Raw genomic sequence first — 18,334 nt, 5'->3', positions numbered from 1 at the left:
CAGTGTACTGTGATAGAATAGATTTTTTTCTGTCTCCCATATCAAAAGCAGCATTGCCTATGAGATACATCTACTAAAGCACTGCTTCTTTCCAAAAGTAAAATGCATTCCTAGTTTTACTTGGAGTTTTATAAGCGTGATTGGAAATAAAAGCAGTAATATCCCTTCTGTGTTTCTTGTTTTTTGGAGTTTTTTTTAAGATTATCTCCTTCCTATGTGATTATCTGCCTGTTATTTCCCTGCAAGTGACATTTCAATGCATATCATAAGAGCATGTATGGCCTTTGATGGCCTTCTGGACCCTATGTTTGTTTTACCCTTGGTGTGTTTGTGATTGTAAGGGAAATACCCTCATAACTAAGACAGATGTAGGATAAGTCTGTGGAATGTTGAGTCCCCACTTAGGTTTAATTTGTTTATTTAGTCAGTCAACTAAAATACAGTAGTTAATTTACACATGTAGGATTTTTTTATGGACACCATATGTAACACCCTGATAAGATGGAAAGAGGGTGTAGAAACAAGAAGATGGAAGCCATACTCCTTACCAGGATTCCCTTTGCAAATGAATTAACAGTTTTGCATCTGTTTTATGTGAGTATTGAAATCAGAACCAAAAAGGAATATAGCACATTCTATCTTCTGAACATCCTTTAAAACCCAAAGTAGAAATACTAGTTTTACTTACTGAAACTATTTTTGGATGTCTTTTATGTTTAGCTGGAGTGGAAGTAACATCAGATGGGGGCAGCCTTTCCGTCTTCGACATATTACGACAGGAAAGTACTTGGCTCTGAATGAAGATGAAGGAGTAGTAATATTAGACAGAGAAAAGTCGGACACAACATCTACTGCCTTTTGTTTTAGAGCATCAAAGGTAAATAAAAACAATGCAAATTTTTTCTGAATGTGGAGCACTCAAATACCAAGTCTGAATTATTTCAACAACTGTATACTTGTAATTTCTAAATTGAAGCAAATGCCAGGGATTGTGCGTTTAAATACAAATGTAAACAACCTGAGTCAAGAATAACAAAGGTCTCATGGAGGAAAAATAAGGCTGATTAATAAACTTTAGAATAAACTAAACTGCTACCAGTTTCAAAAAGCAAGATTGAAACTAAATACAGTGCAATATACAGTGGTTTAATATGAATAGTTTAATAATTATAGACTTATTTTAGTTGGACAGAATCTCATTAGAGTGTTACACATTCCAGCTCTATCTGTCATAATTGAATTAAATTGCATTCAGTTCAGTTGCTATTCTTTATGCAGTGTGCTGATAAGAACTGAACTTAATCAAATTTTTCCTAAATGTAAGGCAAATGTAGTCAGTGATTTCTAAACCATATGTTTTCAAATTGTGCTCTTTAGTGAGCTGCTAATTGCATGTTATTAGCTTTTGCATTGTTCCAGCTGGGAAAAACATTACAAGAGAGAGACAATGAAGAATGATTATGGAGGTACACAAAATTAATCACTTTTTTTTCCAGAAAGTGAAAGGTTTTATAATCAAAGATGACTAAAAGTTTTTATGTTCTTTCATTATTTCACTTATAAATAATTGCCATAGCTGTTACAATAGAATTTTTATTAACTACAAAAAGCTAAATTTTCCACAAAATTCTGAGTGCTATATGATCATTAAGAAAAAAGAAATCTGAAAGTGAAAAAGAATCGTTAAAATTAATTATACACTAGATGAAATCTAAGAGACTTGACAAATGCTAGACTTTTTTTAGTATAATAAACCAAATACTTCTTTTTAGCATGTTTAAAATAATATTAGTGTGAAAGCATTTGAAATTTCAAGAATTTTTATTTTAGCCTATCAAAATAATTGAAAATGTTAAAAAAAAAAAAAAAAATTTGTGCCGGGGCATTTATTACAGCTGTAATTTTTTTCCATTATTGGCAAATCATGGCACCCTGGAAAGAATGATGAGAATCCCAGGAGTGCCACAGTTACTGGTTAAACATTGAGTTAAAATTCCTTTGATGTACTCACTGCCTGTGGCGATCTGTGGCTGAAAACCCCTCCAGAGATCTGTTCACCCACTGCTTTTCCTATCCCGCGTACCTAGCGACTACAACAACTGCCTAATTGGACACCAGCTGTCCTGCTGTTTTTCAAGATTTTAACCCATGCATATATATGTATGAATTTTGAGTATTTAAATTTAGTGTTTATGTATGCACATTCATAAAATAATTTCTGTACATTGAGTAAACATGCCCAATTTTCTTACTCTTTTTGTTGAGGTGTGCCTCAAAGGCACACTAGCGAAATTTATTGCAGTGCACAAAATGACTAAGCTGAAGTACCATAGTAATTAATTATGCAGAAGTCATTCATGCCTACTGTGTTAATACATAATATGGTTGTTAATGTACATTTTTATATTAAATTCAAGCTCAGTGTCTCATCATCCTGTCCCATTAGTGCTGTCCTAGATAGAAAAGAATATTTTTACCTCATGATAGGTTATGAATTTGGTGCCAAGGAAAAGAATTGTTATTTATTTGCTGGACAGGTAAGAGCTGCACTGTCCCATAGGCAGAGACATTAGTGTTTCCAAAGGTGAGGGGTACAATCAATGATAACTCTTCCTGAAGAAAGAAAGGCAATGTTTGGGAAGAGAATAAGCCCTAAAGATTGACCTGGACTGTAAGAAGAAAAGGGCTCTTAAAGCCAAGTGCTGCTTTCACACAAATTGAGAGAAAAAAGGACTGTAGAAGTTAATAGTTAGACTAGATATACACAAGTGGTTTTATCCAAATTTCTGCATATATGTATTTGCAAACCTTTTATTGGTTCATTTTCCTGATGAAGAAACCTTTTCAATTGCATGTACCCTTACAAGGCATGAATTCAGGGAAATTTCAAGATATCTGTCTAATGTCTTCATGTCCAGCTGTGTACAGATTCTCAAAATAGGGTGCTGGATACCTGTCTGTTTATAGCACTCCCACCCCTTGGACTAATAGAATAATTCTGATTGAAAAGGACTCTGGGAAGCCATCTAGTCCAGCCTTTTGCTCCAGGTAGGGTCAACACCAGTTCAGACCAGGTTGCTTACAATAAGCATTGCTGCAGAGCATCCAAAAGGAAATTAAACTTTTCTCCATTGAGGTGTTCTTTCTGGCTTGGAAACCAGCAAAAGGGTTTTGTAGAAAAAACATATTATCTTTGCCAGAAAGAAGAGCTATGTGAATATGCAAATCCCCAAGGCTTCCCAGTAGCCTGTAACACATGACTTAAATAAAGTCTTACTTTTCCAGCAGTTGTTACACAGACCTTCTTGTTGAAAATGCACCTTCTTCCTCAATATTGTTATATTCCACTTTAGCAATATTTTTCTTGCTTTTCAATACCTGTGGTTGCATTCAAAGTGTATTTACTTTCACTCTTTTTTCTCTTTTGATGGATAACACTGGAAATTGAAACTAATTTAAAATTATAAAATTCAAATCAGAGTTTTCCTTAACATGTTCTCACATAAATAAGAACAGAAGGAAACTTTAAAAAAAGTTAAGCTATATGCTAAAGAACACTATGGTGCTGATTTCAATGAAAATAACATATGCAATACATGCCTGCTTACTGCTAATTGCTGCAAACTAATTTTACAAGCATCAGAAATTGATGGACCACTTCCCACTCCAAATTACATCTTTTGTTGGTTTTAATATAGAGCTTACTTTTGACCAAGTTTTAAAATGTCAACAGTTCTGTAATGCCTTGTGACAACAGAGACAGCAGTTCCTCTACACCAGATGGAATCCTGTTTTGAAATGGGATGTTCTCATTCCAGCACAGTACTTGGCTCAGTATACACTGCTGAGTAGAATCTTGGGTCTGCTTACAAATTTCCTTGAGACTAAACACAGTGGAAACAGGAACATATTTAAAAATAATTGTTTATATTAATTTGTGTAGGCCAGAATTAATATTTGAGATTTCATGTTTAATTTTTGTGGTGGTATGTACAAGTGACAATGAAGATATTATTGGTATAGTCTTGGTAAGTAACATTCTGATACATTCAAAAGTCACAGATGACTCATGCAGAAGGATTTGATATCATTTTAATATTACTGCCAGCATGTAGCTGTCTGAGGGACTCAAAATGGCATTAGGATGTCGTAATAGTATGGTAGTAATCATAAAGTTTAATTTGGTTTTGGAATAAGATCATAGGTATTGCAGAGCCTTTATCTACATTTGTCTCTGAAAGTTCAAATACTTATTTTTAAGTTAGTATTTTATAATTTCCCAGTAAGCACTGCATTTCAAATACAGTATTAAGCTATTTTTTCTACTTATTTTCTATGAGAACAGAAAATAGAATGTGAAATGAAAGTAACTTTCTTTTCCCTTGTCTACTGGGATGTACAAATATATAAAGCAAAATATGCAGAGTACAATAAGACCAGTAGCAAGATAGCTCTTAAATCTGTAGACCTTTTCTCTTTTTCTTTTGCTGAATTAGAGTATCTATGGCAATACTTTTAAAGCAATAACAGTGTGCAGTACTAAAAGATAAAATTTTAATTGGCTCATGCAAGTTAGATTTAGTAAGAGTTCAGCAGACAGGTTGTTTTGCCATTCTTAGCACTGTCTTAACAAGCACTTAAGCTGGCAAAAATGTATCCCCTACTGTGTTTTTACTATTGTAAAGTCTTTGTAAAGAAAGTTGAGTTTATTTGTCCTGTTCACTTTACCATTCCTTATATTCCTTTTGACAGGTAGAAATCTATTTCTTGTGCTTCCTCTTGTATATTAAACATCTTTTGAAAATATCATATTTGACAGCTTTGCCCTCAAATTCTTTTTTTCATTCCATCTTTTTTGTTTGTTTGGGGTATTTTTTTGTTGTTGTTGTTATTATTTTTCCTTTGCCACCTTCCAGGCCCATGATGTGATTTTCTTTCTCTGATTTGATTAATTCAGAGCCTCAGGGAGTTAAACTGAGACTAGGTTGTGAAGAGAGGGTTTTAAAACCAGAAGTATTTGGATACTTCACTGTTAAGATATGTACAAATATCTAAATAAGAGAAGTTTTTTATTCCCCTTCTCCCCCAGTAATCTTTATCTGCCTAGACTTTTCAGCTGTTATAAAATACACCGTGTCTTTGCACACTGCGATCAAATTTCTTGGCTGAAATCCTAGAGAAGCTGGACAGAGTGCAAAGAGCAAAACATGATGAAGAGGAAGTTATGCTGTATTTCTCAAAGTGAAAACAGCTTTCAGGCCCCTGAAATAATTCTAAAGATTTATTTCTGAAATTTTAAAAAATTGGGGTTTTTCACTATGTCTAGTGCTGTCAACAGGCATCAGTATCACTCCATGTTTTAAAAAAAAAATTAATTAGGATTGTTTCTTACCACATTATGATTTCTCTCTGAAATTTTCATTGATACTTGATTATAGATGTGGACACAATATTTGAGAAAAAAGTTTTAATCTTCAGGATACTTCATAAAGACAAATAATAAATTGCTGAAAGTCAGTGAATTTGTTCTATTTTATTGTATTTTTCACTTAATCTCCCCACTGCAAAAGTATATTGAAATAGTTAATCTTTTTCTGTACGTGATAGCTCAGTCCACACAAATATGATGTGACATGTTTTCCCCATAGCCTTGAAATTGCAATGGTATCTCCAAGGAATATCTTGTAATTTCATTCAACTTGATCTTGGCATTATAATGCTACCTGTTTCAACTGAAATTATTGTTCAAATTTGACAGTTAAATTACATATAAATGAAAGCAGATTAGCATGGATAAAATAAAACTCCTGTTTACTCCACAGATGTTGAACACTATGTAACCTGAAATGAAATAAAAAACCTTGTTACACATATAGAAATTTAGACTGCATATTAATTTCTAACATTTTATTTACTTAGCAAAAAATTAACAACTATCTACACTTAAATCCATCAGCCATTGCAATCATAGAAAAATGATGTTATTTAATTACTCTATTTACTTTTTTTGTTGTTGAGTCACGTGTATCCATAACTTGCCATTACAAAGTTTGCAGCATAATTCTGTTCTTATTCCTGAATTAATGTTTTAAAGGACAAATACTTTATTTTAAAGTGCTGAAGTCTTAAAACCCCCCAGTTTTAAATGAAAAATAATGGCATTAAGAAATAAATTTGGCTTAAAAAATGGATGTTCCAGCCAAGCATTGAGCAATGTCTATAAAAGAGGTTTGAAAGAATCCAAGTCTTCTTACAAAGTGGATATAGAAAAACATCATTTATTTATTTACTGATATAAATATATGTAAAAAATTGAGAAATATAAATGTAAAAAATTGAGAAATGCAAAAGTAAATATAAAAGACAAATTGTACTTTTAAAATAATGAATATTTTTTTGCTCGTTGTTCAATACAGAGGCATTATTTTAAGCAAAGTGTGTATCTGTATATACAAATTATAAACAAAAAATATTTGGCATAAAAATATTTTAACTACATTACAAAATTTTTATTTTTATTGTCTAGGCTAAAATTCAAAAATGTTGGCTACATAGACTTTACTTACATCAGTAACTCCATTATTGAATAGGTTATGATACAAATCTAAAGGTTTTTTTTGTATGAATCCACTGTAATGGATGTTACTTGACTTTTCTTGCTTCAGTGAAAATGATGCTTCAGATTTGAAATTATTTTTAATCACAGTCTGAAAGAGTAATTGGATAGAAGCAGAAATTATGTGAATTGAAATCTAGCTGCATCTTAACAGCATAAGTAGCATAAATATTGTTCAGTATTGGAATATATATCAGTGTAGAATTCAATGCTTTACCCTATTCCAATACAGAGATTAAATACCAACTTTATTTTATCTCCTTAGGAGCTGAAAGAAAAGCAGGAATCTAGTCTCAAACGTGACATTGATGGAATGGGAATCCCAGAAATAAAGTACGGAGATTCAATCTGTTTTGTCCAACATGTGGCCACTGCCTTATGGTTGACTTACAAAGCACAGGATGCTAAATCAGCACGTTTAGGTCCCTTGAAAAGAAAGGTAATGTTTGATTTTTTTTTTTTTAAACTTGTGAAATCATTCTTTGTGGGTTTAATTGTTTGTGCTCTTCTACTGAACATGTGAATATTTCACTCTGAAAATGAAAACAGTGACGGATATTAATATAAATATGTAATTGAAAAAAACCCTTGTTATTAAGAAATGACATTTTTTTCTCAGAAGAAATTATTATTATGCTCAATTTTTATTTTTTTGCACCAGTAAAAAAAGGAAATTCCTGATTTGCATAATTATTTAAAATCTAATTTTAACTGTTGTAACTGGTGAAAACTAATAAGTCATCTTACAATCAATGGTGTTTTAGATTTTTTTAATTAAGTATGTTATGTGAAATGGCAATTAAATTTGTCACTTCAGAAAAGGCCTTAGAAAATAATCAAGTTTCTTAAGGGACATTAGAGAATTATTTCCTCCCAAAATGTTAGATGTATTTGTGATTGTACTAGTTTGAAAACAAACCAGTGGGAGGCACCAAGTCAGAATAACAATTTAATGGAAATTAAAGAAAAGGGGGAAAAAAAAAAGGTAAAAGAAAACACTGTCAAACTGACAGAATCAAGGTACAACCTGACACCCTGTTAGGCAGGGTGGTGGTAGCAGTCTGGTAGAATGGTGGCTGCAGTCCTCTGAAGCAGTGATCCTGTAGTAAAACAGTCTGCTCTTCCTCAGGAAGTCCAATGGTGGCTGTGTAGCTCCTGTCCTCTGGAAATCCAGTGGGAAGCCAGTGTCTCTGGTGTTCAGCCTCAGATTATATCCACGATGGGATGCTTGGTTCCTCCCTCTGGGCGGAGCATCTCACAATGGGGTAACGAGTCATGAGGCCAAGTGTTGATTAGGCTCATTAACAGGAGATAGTCCGGAGGGAGTTATCTCTGAGTCAGGCGGCAGGACAATGATGGGCAATTAACAGAAAGATAGTCTGGGGGGAGGAGGCAAGGAAACACTGCCCCACCTGATTTCAACAGCTCATGAGGATGGTAATAGAATACACTGCAACCCAGGACAGTGATGTGACATCAAGGTCTTTCTCTCAGTCTTTTGATTTTAAGGTACAATTATATTCTTAATTACAGGCAAATGACCTGTTATTTCTTCAAATTTTATGCTCATATTTCATTCAGTGTCAAGGGGTTTAGTACTAGCTTCACATAACTGCATCATTACCAAAGGATTCCTTGATTCTCTATTTGTAGGTTTTTACAACTTGAACCCATCATTAGAACATGAAAAAAGAAAAAATAAAAAAGTTCAATACTGAAAAGAAGTTGGAATTCTTTTTTAGTTACTTGTACACACGTACATTCATAAGAGAATACCCATACACAAGCACCATAGTATAAAACAAGAAGGTTGTTATCACACTCCCTTGGCATAATCACATTTATTCATATGCAGTACACATGGTCATCATCAATGGGCAGTGAGTGCCCAACGCCTTCACTTCTCAGCAACCTGATCAGAGAAATTCTTTAAATGCCAGCGATTCAGTATTTTCTTGATAAAAAATTAAACCACACAATGATGGCCTCTTCCTTTCCTATGCCAGAACTGGCTATGTCATTCTGTTTCCTCAGAGAGTCCAATTTTACTTCTTGAAAAGGTAATGTGTAGATTCTTCCTCTGTATTCAAGAAAGAATTTTACAATAGCTTCCCGTGGCGTTTAGTATTTTGTTTCTCCAGTTTTCTGCTCAGCAGCAAGGGACTAAAAGAACCTCCATAATTGCCTGTCAGTTTTATTCTCCTTTGAAACTGTTTCATTCATGTTCAAAGACTTCAAATCTTTTGTTGCCCTCTCACCTGGAAAATTCTGTCTTGTTAAGTGCCTTCAAACAGAAGAAAATCCAAACCCTCTAGCTTCAAGCAATTGATATTCATGTGGAGGCGAGAAACAGTTTTTCATACCCTGCAATATTGGATTTTAGGCTATAATCTTATAAGCAACTTTAGATGTATATATCCCTTTAATTTTCATATAAAATTAGTTTTTCTGCATTAGAACTGAAGTAATTGCTTTATATTCATCCTCTCCCACCATTGCGTTAGGCAATTTTCACTTTCAGTCACTGTATTCCTTCAGAAGCTGGCCTGCACTTTCTGTAACAGGACTCATTAGCCCAGGAGGATTGAGAAATACCTTGTTTTTGCAAGAGGCAAAGGATGCTTTTCTGACACAACCTGACTGTTATCACTGTCAGCTTCTGTAAGGATATAGAGAGGAGAAAACAACTATGAGATTAGTTCTGTTATAAAATACTAAAAATTCCAAGTGAAAATTTATGTTATTTGGGTTTGGTGTAGTTTCATGTACTGAATTTTTAAACTAACAAATATAAAGGAAATTCTGGCATCATTTATGAGGATTTTTTTTCATTATTTCTGCCAGAATTTTAATGTTTTCTCACTCTGAGATTGTGGTAACCAATGATTCAAGATTTTGCCAGGTAATGTTAATGTTTACGTCAATATTCTAGTCAATATCCTGCCACCATCCAGTGAGTGATGGATGTCTGTCTTTTCAGTTTGAGAGCTTGCTTTTGTGCAAGCAATGAACTCCTGCAGAGCTCTGAATTGCCAGAGCTCAGGGAACAGAAAAACATATGCTACATGATTTGGATTCATGTTCTAGAGGCCATTACTCACAGTGCTGGTCAATGCCTTGCTGTATTTCAACAAGCAAGGCAGTGCCAAATGCCCCTTTTTATAAGCAGAGAAGTGTTTTATCTGAGGAATTGATGTAGTGCTGGATGCTTCTGCCTGTGATGTACTTACCGGAATTCTAAATAGCACTTTTCTGTCATTGCCATGTTTCTGAATGATTTAGTTGAGGTTTGGGCAGTTTGTTGATTTTCTGGTTTGGTTTATTTTTTTTGGTCAGAGAAATAGGAAAGATGAGGTCCTTCTAAAAGACTTTTCCCTCATCCACTGCATACTTAGGGAGAAGAGTCCTTATCTGCTCTACAGTAATGAAAATGCAATCATTTTACAAGGCATGACAGCTCTAATACCCCATCTGTCAAATGTTTTCATTCCTGTAGCTCCAAAATCTGGAGCTACACGCAATGGCCTGAGGAAATATTATTTGATTGTTGAATGTTTTCTTACTAGTTTTGTGATGGGAAGAGCAGATCTTCACTCTTCAGTTTAGAGACCTCAGGACCTTCTCTATGGAAACAGTAATATTTAAGCTAGCAAAATCAACCACAATGTGATTCTATATAAAGAAATATCTGAAAAAATAGGAAAGATGACCAAATTTTAAACTAGTCTCCCTTAAGAAAATATTATTAATAATAATTCAAAAATATCTTCCCAATCTTCTCCATCGTATTTCCGTGGATTCTGCTGTCCAGATAAACACAGCAGGTGATGTTTGTCTCTTTTAAAAGCTCTTCCTCAGCATGAAGGAAGAGAGCACATGTGTAGAGTAGTTTCTGCCAAGCATAGAAAAACATCACTTCCCAGTGCTTTGATGTACCTATATACTAGTATGTACAAAAGCTGTTGGTAAATAACTTTCCCATTTGTATAACATTTGTATAACATTCCTAGTTTCTTTGTTAACTATTCATGCCCTCAGAATTACTCTGCTAACTGGGAAGGTGGGTTGCAAATTTTTACTAATTCAGAGGTAAAAAGATACATTTTTGGTGGAGAATTCAGTAGACAAAGAAGCAGGATAACTCACATTTACTTCTTACAAAATTGCTGTAGGATTTTAAGGACTCAAAATGGCCAAGACTTGTTTTTGTGATACCTAAAAGTGATGCTGGCGTTCTGTGACGTGTTTATTCAACGTGAAAGATTAAAACCCCACCAAAGGATCTCTGTTATTGCTTGAAATTCATATGATGTTCATATCTGGTTCTGATAAGAATCCAAAATATTGTGTAGAAATAGTTAAACGAATCAGAAGTTGCTCATAAACACTGTTGCTCCTTTAGCTGCATTGTAATTTTTGTCACTCCAGCTTGATTTTTCTTGTCAATAGTCTTAACACAAGAATCCTTTCATAAATGATGCTTAAGAAAACGAAGTTCCTCTTTCCCTGAGAGCTAGAATATAGAAAGAATGAAATTTTTTGTTAAAATTTTGAAGTATTTTTTAGGAGTATCTTTTTAAGGAATTGTGGAAGAATAAAAATAAATTACATTGTCTTCTCTGAATAACTTATGTGAGACTGAAAAACTTGTAGCTATTGAATAGATGTCCAGATAAAGTGCTTAACACATTTGTATTTATATAAATGACTTTTTTCAGCGCAGTATTGGAATGAGTTGAAAAAGATTTAAAAGCAAAAATGTTTTTAAGTAATTATCATGATAATTTCTGACTTTCAATAGGTTATATTACACCAAGAAGGTCATATGGATGATGGTCTCACATTACAAAGATGCCAGCGTGAGGAATCCCAGGCTGCTCGAATCATTCGCAATACTACAAGCTTATTCAGCCACTTTATAAGGTAGCTGTTACTCCGTTTTTAAAGTATTCTGAAATATAAGTATTTCTCTAAAAGAATCCTTATGTCCTGCTTTCAAGTGTTTGAATTTAGAAGCTATTAGAAATACACTTTTATGGATTTAAATTTGCAATTTTGATTAGTAATGCCATTAAATAGATAGAACAATTTATTTGAGATTATTTGAGATTATTAAATCAAATAACTTGAAGCCAGAAACAAGCTGAATCATAATCCAGGTTGAAGAAAACATGCTAACTGATCTTAGTCCCACTCTGTTAGTGAGTATTCAATGGTATCTAGAACTTTGTGTAATTAAATCTGTAAGAATGTATTTTGTACTGAAGAAATTATTTTTTTGTACTGCTTTGCAGAAGTTTTAATTATGATGATGAAGTGTTGACCCTTGTAATACCTGATGCAATATTTGATTAAAAAATAAAGAAAAAGGAGTTTGTAATTAATTATTTGCCCACCATATGAGCCTGTGTTTAAAACATTACCTCAGTATCTCAAGAACCTGCACCACTCCTTTGTATTTCTTAGGCTGAGGATATAAAAAAGAGCCACCTTTGCCAGCAGTCAGTGCTTGCTAGATGATACTATTTATAGCAGTCAGGCTGTGGAAAACTGGGTTATCACACAAGATTGAGAAAATACTTGAACAGAAAAAGACATTATTTTACTGGCAACAGAGATTCCTTGAAAAGCTTTATATTTTTAAGTCACGCCCTTCTTTGTTTCCTATACGGAATAGATACAGAAGATGTTATTCATGGTTAGGATTACCTACTACTTTTGTGCTCTTTTTCCAGAGTGGGTGTTATTGAACATTACACCTATAACTTTAATGGGATTTAAATTATCTAAACAAAATCAATTACCATAGAAAAGGACTTTGGTACAGCTTTCATCTTGTTTTCTTTTTGCTAAATTATGTTTCTTCTATTTTTTTCATTTTTTTTAAACATTCTCTCTGTTTATATCAGTGCAGAAAGGGAAACATGATTCCACTTCAGGAAGCTCTAAGTGCTAGACACCCAAATAATAGATGTTTGAATGATGTTCAGTTCAGATCATCTGTTGCTCATGTTCATATGTGTAACAAGAGTTGATTTAGATACCAAAAGAGAATAGGCTACTACATAATGCTGTAAATTACAGTGGGAAAATGATGAATGCTGCCAGTCTTGTTTTCCATAGTGGAAACAACAGAGCACTATCACCCACTGCCCTGCCTGTTGAGGAGATGGCTCAGACTCTGCAAGACCTGATCACTTACTTCCAGCTTCCCGAAGAATACCTGCAACATGAAGATAAGCAAAACAAACTTCGCTCACTCAAAAACAGACAAAATCTATTCAAAGAAGAGGTATATGGAGAGGGATTTTGACATTATTTTAATTTTAAGTGTATTTTCTCACGAACATTGAGAAGAATTTAGATGTATGCTTGTTGTCATCTAGATATATGCATATGATCTATAATGCAATGTTCCCAGCTGAGACAGATATACATATATATAAAAGTATATTAAACTTGTCACAAACCACACACTCTGTCACAAAATTTGACCTTAATTCTTCTGAGCACCTTTAAAAAGTTCTCATTTTACAAGAAACAATTTTTACAAGAAATTTCTTTTTCTCTCAGTGAAGTAATACAACCTGGACACTCCAATCGAATAATAAAACCTGGGTCAATAATGGATGTTGTTTCTGATGTCTCTTCTGCCCTGTGAATCTGCCTGTAACTGTTTATCTCTAGAAACTCTAAGAATGCCAGTTTTAGAGAAGGATATGTATTACACAATTATTGGAGTGTTCCTCTCTGAAAATGAAATAACTACATTTTTGTAGAAATACTAAACAAATTTTATGATGCTTTTAGACATGTTTGAATTGCTTGCAGATTTCAATACCATTTGATTCTGCAATCAAACTGAAGTTACAAATCTCTTCTAGTATTTAAAATTCTTTGGTTTACAGATATTTTATTGGATAGTAAAAGTTCCACCTTTTTTAATCAATGAAAATTCATTTTTATCTAAATTTAAAGCATTTTTTCCTTATGCAAGGAAGATTTTATGTAAAAAAGAGTGTTAAAAATTGTAAAAGCCTTTATTTTCAGATTTTTATTCCTTATTTTTTGTAATACCTAGTTGTATAAGGAACAGTATAGAATCTTTCTCTAAAATTAATTCTTTTTATACAGGAAAATACATATTCAGATCTTCTAAGCACAGTTGGTTTGTTGCTTGGGATTTTCTTTATTTAAGATAATGTAACATTCCAATTCATACAGGAAAAAGTCTTTAAAAAACCAACAACCAATGCTTTTTCATGTACAGTTCACTTTCCTCTCTGTCATATATGTTTAGGGAATGCTGGCACTAGTTCTAAATTGCATTGATCGCTTAAACGACTACAACAGCGCAGCTCATTTTGCAGGAATTACAAGAGAAGAACATGGTACATCATGGAAAGAAATTTTGAATCTTCTTTACAAATTGTTAGGTAAGTTCTTCAAAAACCTACTAATGTAAAAAACCCCAGAATATGTACTCTTGGTATCGTTCTTGCTGCTTCACTGCCAAAGAATACCCTGTGTATTATGCAGTTTATTATGTAAATTACAGAATTTCTTCCATATAGTTACTGCTATTTATTACAGAGAACAGAGTTTATTGAGCAATGATACATCAGAAAATTAGATCTCAGCTAGGAAAAAGTTCTGTGAAGCATACCAAAACATTTTTTTAAAAAAATTTAAATGTACCTGTGATGTGCAAATAGATGTGAATTGTTATTTTAAAAATTAGAAAAATTGGAAACCAACCTTTTTATATGAAGCTGAAGAAAAGTCTAAAAGTAGTAGTCAGGTCTGCTCAATCCATGTTTGTCACTTAAGGCTTAGATTTAAATGTTAATAAAAATAATTACATAAAACAAAAGTAGAAATATTTTTTTCAATATCAATGCCAGAGTTTCTAGACCACTGATAGTCAAGAGCAAGCTGCTTCTGTGTTGTAGAATGGTCAAAATCATAGAGCAGGAAAAGTATGTATGTGTGTATTTCTTTAAATTTCGTACTTGATACTTGATTTATTTCTCATTTAAAAGACTCTTGTCTTCTGATGGAGACTAAATACGTTCTAATCTCATTACAAAGGAAGATAGTTCTGATCCATAGTGAAATAAGGACGTTTAAGAGTCAGGACAAGAATAAAAGAAACCAGGGGAAGTGCTTTGAAGCATGAGGCTATTCACACAGAACACACATGCAGGTGCTTCTGCTGAAATCTCATTGCCTTAGAAAGTAAATGTTACCATCGCCTGCATTTTACTACAGTCTTAGGAGTTTAAAGAAAAGTAGGATGAAAAGAAAATCGCTCTAGTGTTATTTGGACTTTTTTCAGATTTTATCTTGATTTTCATCTGCAGGTACATTTTGAACACAGTTGTTCTGATGTAATATTTATTATGCTTCATAATAAAAATCATTGACAATTGTATACAAAAGGTAGTTTTTTGTTGCTTTTTTCCCCTATGATCTATGACTTCTAGAAGGGAAAAAACCAACAGTATTGGTTGAAAGACTTGAATGTTGATGAACTTTCAAAGTGCAGCCTGCACTACTGAAAGACTAAATGCTATGCATTCTACAACATTGTAATCAGAAAGTAGAACTAAACACCAATATGCCCAATTTGCACTTGATCTTAAACTTCTGCATATGATCTTCCCACACTTGGTAGGAAGAAATAGAAAAAGAAATATTTCATCCCCACGATCATGAGAGTGCTTGACATCAAGGAAGGGTGCTGGATAACTTCTATTTAAATTTAGCAACACAATAAGACATTAACAAAACATATTTTTGACTGAGATTCTTGTTTATCCAGTAGAACCCCACCAGCTTCAAAAACTATGTGGTCCTTAGAAATTACATCATTGTTGATATTCAAAGTAATGAAAATCTCAATTCTTTATTATGGTAACATATATGGACTTGTCTGTTCATTGTTTTATGGAGCTACCCAAAAAATTGTTTAAAAATACATATGATAAACATTGGTGATTTAAAATTGAAATCTCCTGTTATAAAATTATACCCTGTGGTTTTTTTCCAGCTGCTCTCATTCGTGGCAACAGAAACAACTGTGCTCAATTTTCCAGTAACCTTGATTGGCTGATCAGTAAATTGGACAGATTAGAATCTTCCTCAGGTGAGACTCACTTTTACAACGTAAATTAACTATCAGTTAGAAAACAAATACACTGGTGGGGTTTGGGGTTTTTTGTTGTGGGGGGTTTTTTTGGGTGGTTGGGGTTTTTTGTTTTGTTTTTTTGTGGGGTTTTTTTTGGTAGTTTGGTGTTTTGGTGGGTTTTTTTGTTTGTTTTTTGTTTTTTTTGTTTTAATTGAGAAAATAATACATTTAAAGAGACATTTTTGTGGCTTTTTTTTTGGTTCAATACATTTGTTATGTGCAACACTACATCCAGTCAATGTTGAACATGACTCTGATGAATTAAGGGATTGGGTCAAACAGTATCAACAGTAGTGTACCGTGAAATAACACCGATTTGTGAGCATGCATACAAACCCCATATAGATATAGATTATAGGTGGTTTTTTACAGTGGAATATTCAACAAAATATGTATATACTATACGGTGCTCCCTATTAAAACCTTTACCTCTTCCATTGAAAAGAAGGAACTAAACTTGCAGATTTCCCAAGTGGTTTTAAAATTGTGACTATTTTCGAAAGAAAATAGAAATTAACGTTTTCATTATGCATTTATTCGTAATGTACCATATTCTTATAAATATTCCTTAGAAGTGTTTTCATTCTCTTTTTACACCAGAGACAACACAGCATCTTTTAAGATACTCATTTACTGAGCTTTTTAGATTGTGTTCAGTGGTGCAGGTGATTTAATGGCAGCATTATTTCTCTGGCCTTCATATAGGTATTTTGGAAGTGTTGCACTGCATCTTGATTGAAAGCCCAGAAGCTTTAAATCTAATATCTGAGGAACACATAAAATCCATTATTTCACTGTTGGATAAACATGGGCGCAATTACAAGGTATGTTTGGAAAAACTAAGGATGTAATGTTATTCTTACAATAATTTGTGGGGGAAAAAAAGTGAGAAATGTCTACATGAAAAAATGTGGTTGTAGTACCTTTAAAAGAATAAAATAACCTTAAAGTACATATGCAAAATTTCTTTGTTGAGATTAAAAGAATGTTTAATATATAATTGCTTTTCAGCAATTTTCAAATACCAAAAATACGTATGAGAAGTAAACAGTTAAGAAATATTGGTAACCAGTCAGAACATTGGATTTGACGAGAAATGAAGTATTCTGATGGCTGTAAGAAAGTGGGCAGAGTAGCTTGCTTTGTGGTTCAGGGCTCTGCAGAAGCAGTGGACTACCATTGTATCCACAGGTATAGAGAACTATATCCTGCAAAGTCATTCCTAATTTGAGTAATAATAATAGTAGCAGAAAAGAAAAAAATAAATTGAGAAATCAGAAAAATAATCCAAATATCTGAAAACACAGGTGTTCTGAAGAAAGAAAAAACCCCTGAGTTTCCAGAAGAAATACTGGATGAAATTAATTTAGACATCAATATGCAAATTATTATGATAGAAGAAGGTGAACAGAGTTACTGGCTGCAACCAGGATGACATCACAACACAGACGAAGATATAGGTTTTTGTGTGATTTTCTGATGTGAGTTTCCTTCCTCAATTAAAATTTTATTTGAAAGACTGATAACCTCGAGGAAGAACAGAAAAAGTTTTAGTGAGCTGAAATTACCTTCTCTTGTAAATCACTAGTACAGAGAACCTAACCAACTATAGATACATTAAAGGAGAAAAGTATTTTTAAGCATGGTTAAGGAGTATGAACTGATACAAGCAAGCATAAGAAAAAAAGTTGAAATTTCAGAAGTAAGTTCAGCTTACTATTTATAGCTCTTAGCAAGATTACTGAGTTATGCCAGTCACCTACAAAGAACCTTTTGTCTGAAACATCTTAATATACATCTTATAGCGAGTGCTTAGAGCAGAAAAAGAAAATGTACACAGGAGAAGAATTATATGGATTTGTGCATTTCCACTTTTAGTGTCTTTGAAAGTAATGAAGAGTGGGAAGAAATTAATTTATCTGTTATTCCACAGTGTATCTTGTTCTCCTCCTAGATTAGAAAGTCTGTTGAGATTTAGAAAATAAGAAACACTAATATTAATAAGCAATATAGTCCTAGAAATTATTGATTTGAAGGACTTTTTAAATTAAAAGCCTTCTGTCAGAAATAGATAATTTAAACAGTTTACATGTAAGGTCTGAGTTGCTGGTAGTCATTAATGTTACTAAGATGCTTTACAGCTGAGTGCTGGTCAGAGTTTATGTGTTTTTTTAAATAATTACCTCTATCCTTCATCTAGATGGTTTCTGCCCAATAGCAGAGATGGTAGAAAAGAAACTGCATGGGCTGGGACGTAGAAAAGTGTTTAAGCTAATATGTTAGCTTAAACAGCGTAAGCTGTTGATGGTGGATTTGTGCTAAATTCACTAGTCAGATGACAGGAGTAGCTAAAATGAAAGCTATATTCTGCTGTTTCTGGTGCTGTACAATAGTAATAACACAGTCAATGATGTCTTTGTCTTGGAGATGATGTGTAGAAGTTTAGATCATTTGGGCTCATTGCTCAAAGACTATCAGAGGTCAAGTACATATTTAAGCTTCTCTGGTTTTTTGCGAAAGTGTGCAGC

The 18,334-nt window shown here is 33.2% G+C and overlaps 1 protein-coding gene across 14 annotated transcripts in view; it reads left to right on the top strand.

Moving 5' to 3' along the window:
* RYR3 (ryanodine receptor 3) overlaps nucleotides 1-18,334 on the top strand; it is a 201,778-nt gene that overhangs the window by 64,859 nt on the left and 118,585 nt on the right. For 10 of the 14 annotated variants that reach the window (XM_042047577.1, XM_042047575.1, XM_042047586.1 and 7 more), the window contains exons 11-17: nucleotides 721-877; nucleotides 6,882-7,055; nucleotides 11,418-11,539; nucleotides 12,701-12,908; nucleotides 13,917-14,052; nucleotides 15,669-15,764; nucleotides 16,512-16,630. In XM_042047577.1, coding sequence (XP_041903511.1) covers nucleotides 721-877; nucleotides 6,882-7,055; nucleotides 11,418-11,539; nucleotides 12,701-12,908; nucleotides 13,917-14,052; nucleotides 15,669-15,764; nucleotides 16,512-16,630 — 1,012 coding nt within the window. The remainder of the gene's footprint in view (nucleotides 1-720; nucleotides 878-6,881; nucleotides 7,056-11,417; nucleotides 11,540-12,700; nucleotides 12,909-13,916; nucleotides 14,053-15,668; nucleotides 15,765-16,511; nucleotides 16,631-18,334) is intronic. The other 4 variants (XM_042047585.1, XM_042047581.1, XM_042047584.1 and 1 more) reach the window with 1 other exon arrangement.

The sequence above is a fragment of the Corvus kubaryi genome, unplaced genomic scaffold, assembly GCF_017639235.1.
Source record: "Corvus kubaryi isolate FWS band 111438036 unplaced genomic scaffold, C.kubaryi_AGA036_p1.0 66, whole genome shotgun sequence".
Taxonomy (NCBI): Eukaryota; Metazoa; Chordata; class Aves; order Passeriformes; family Corvidae; genus Corvus; species Corvus kubaryi.
Note: the sequence above shows the minus strand (reverse complement) of the source record. Positions and strands in the feature narration are given on the sequence as shown.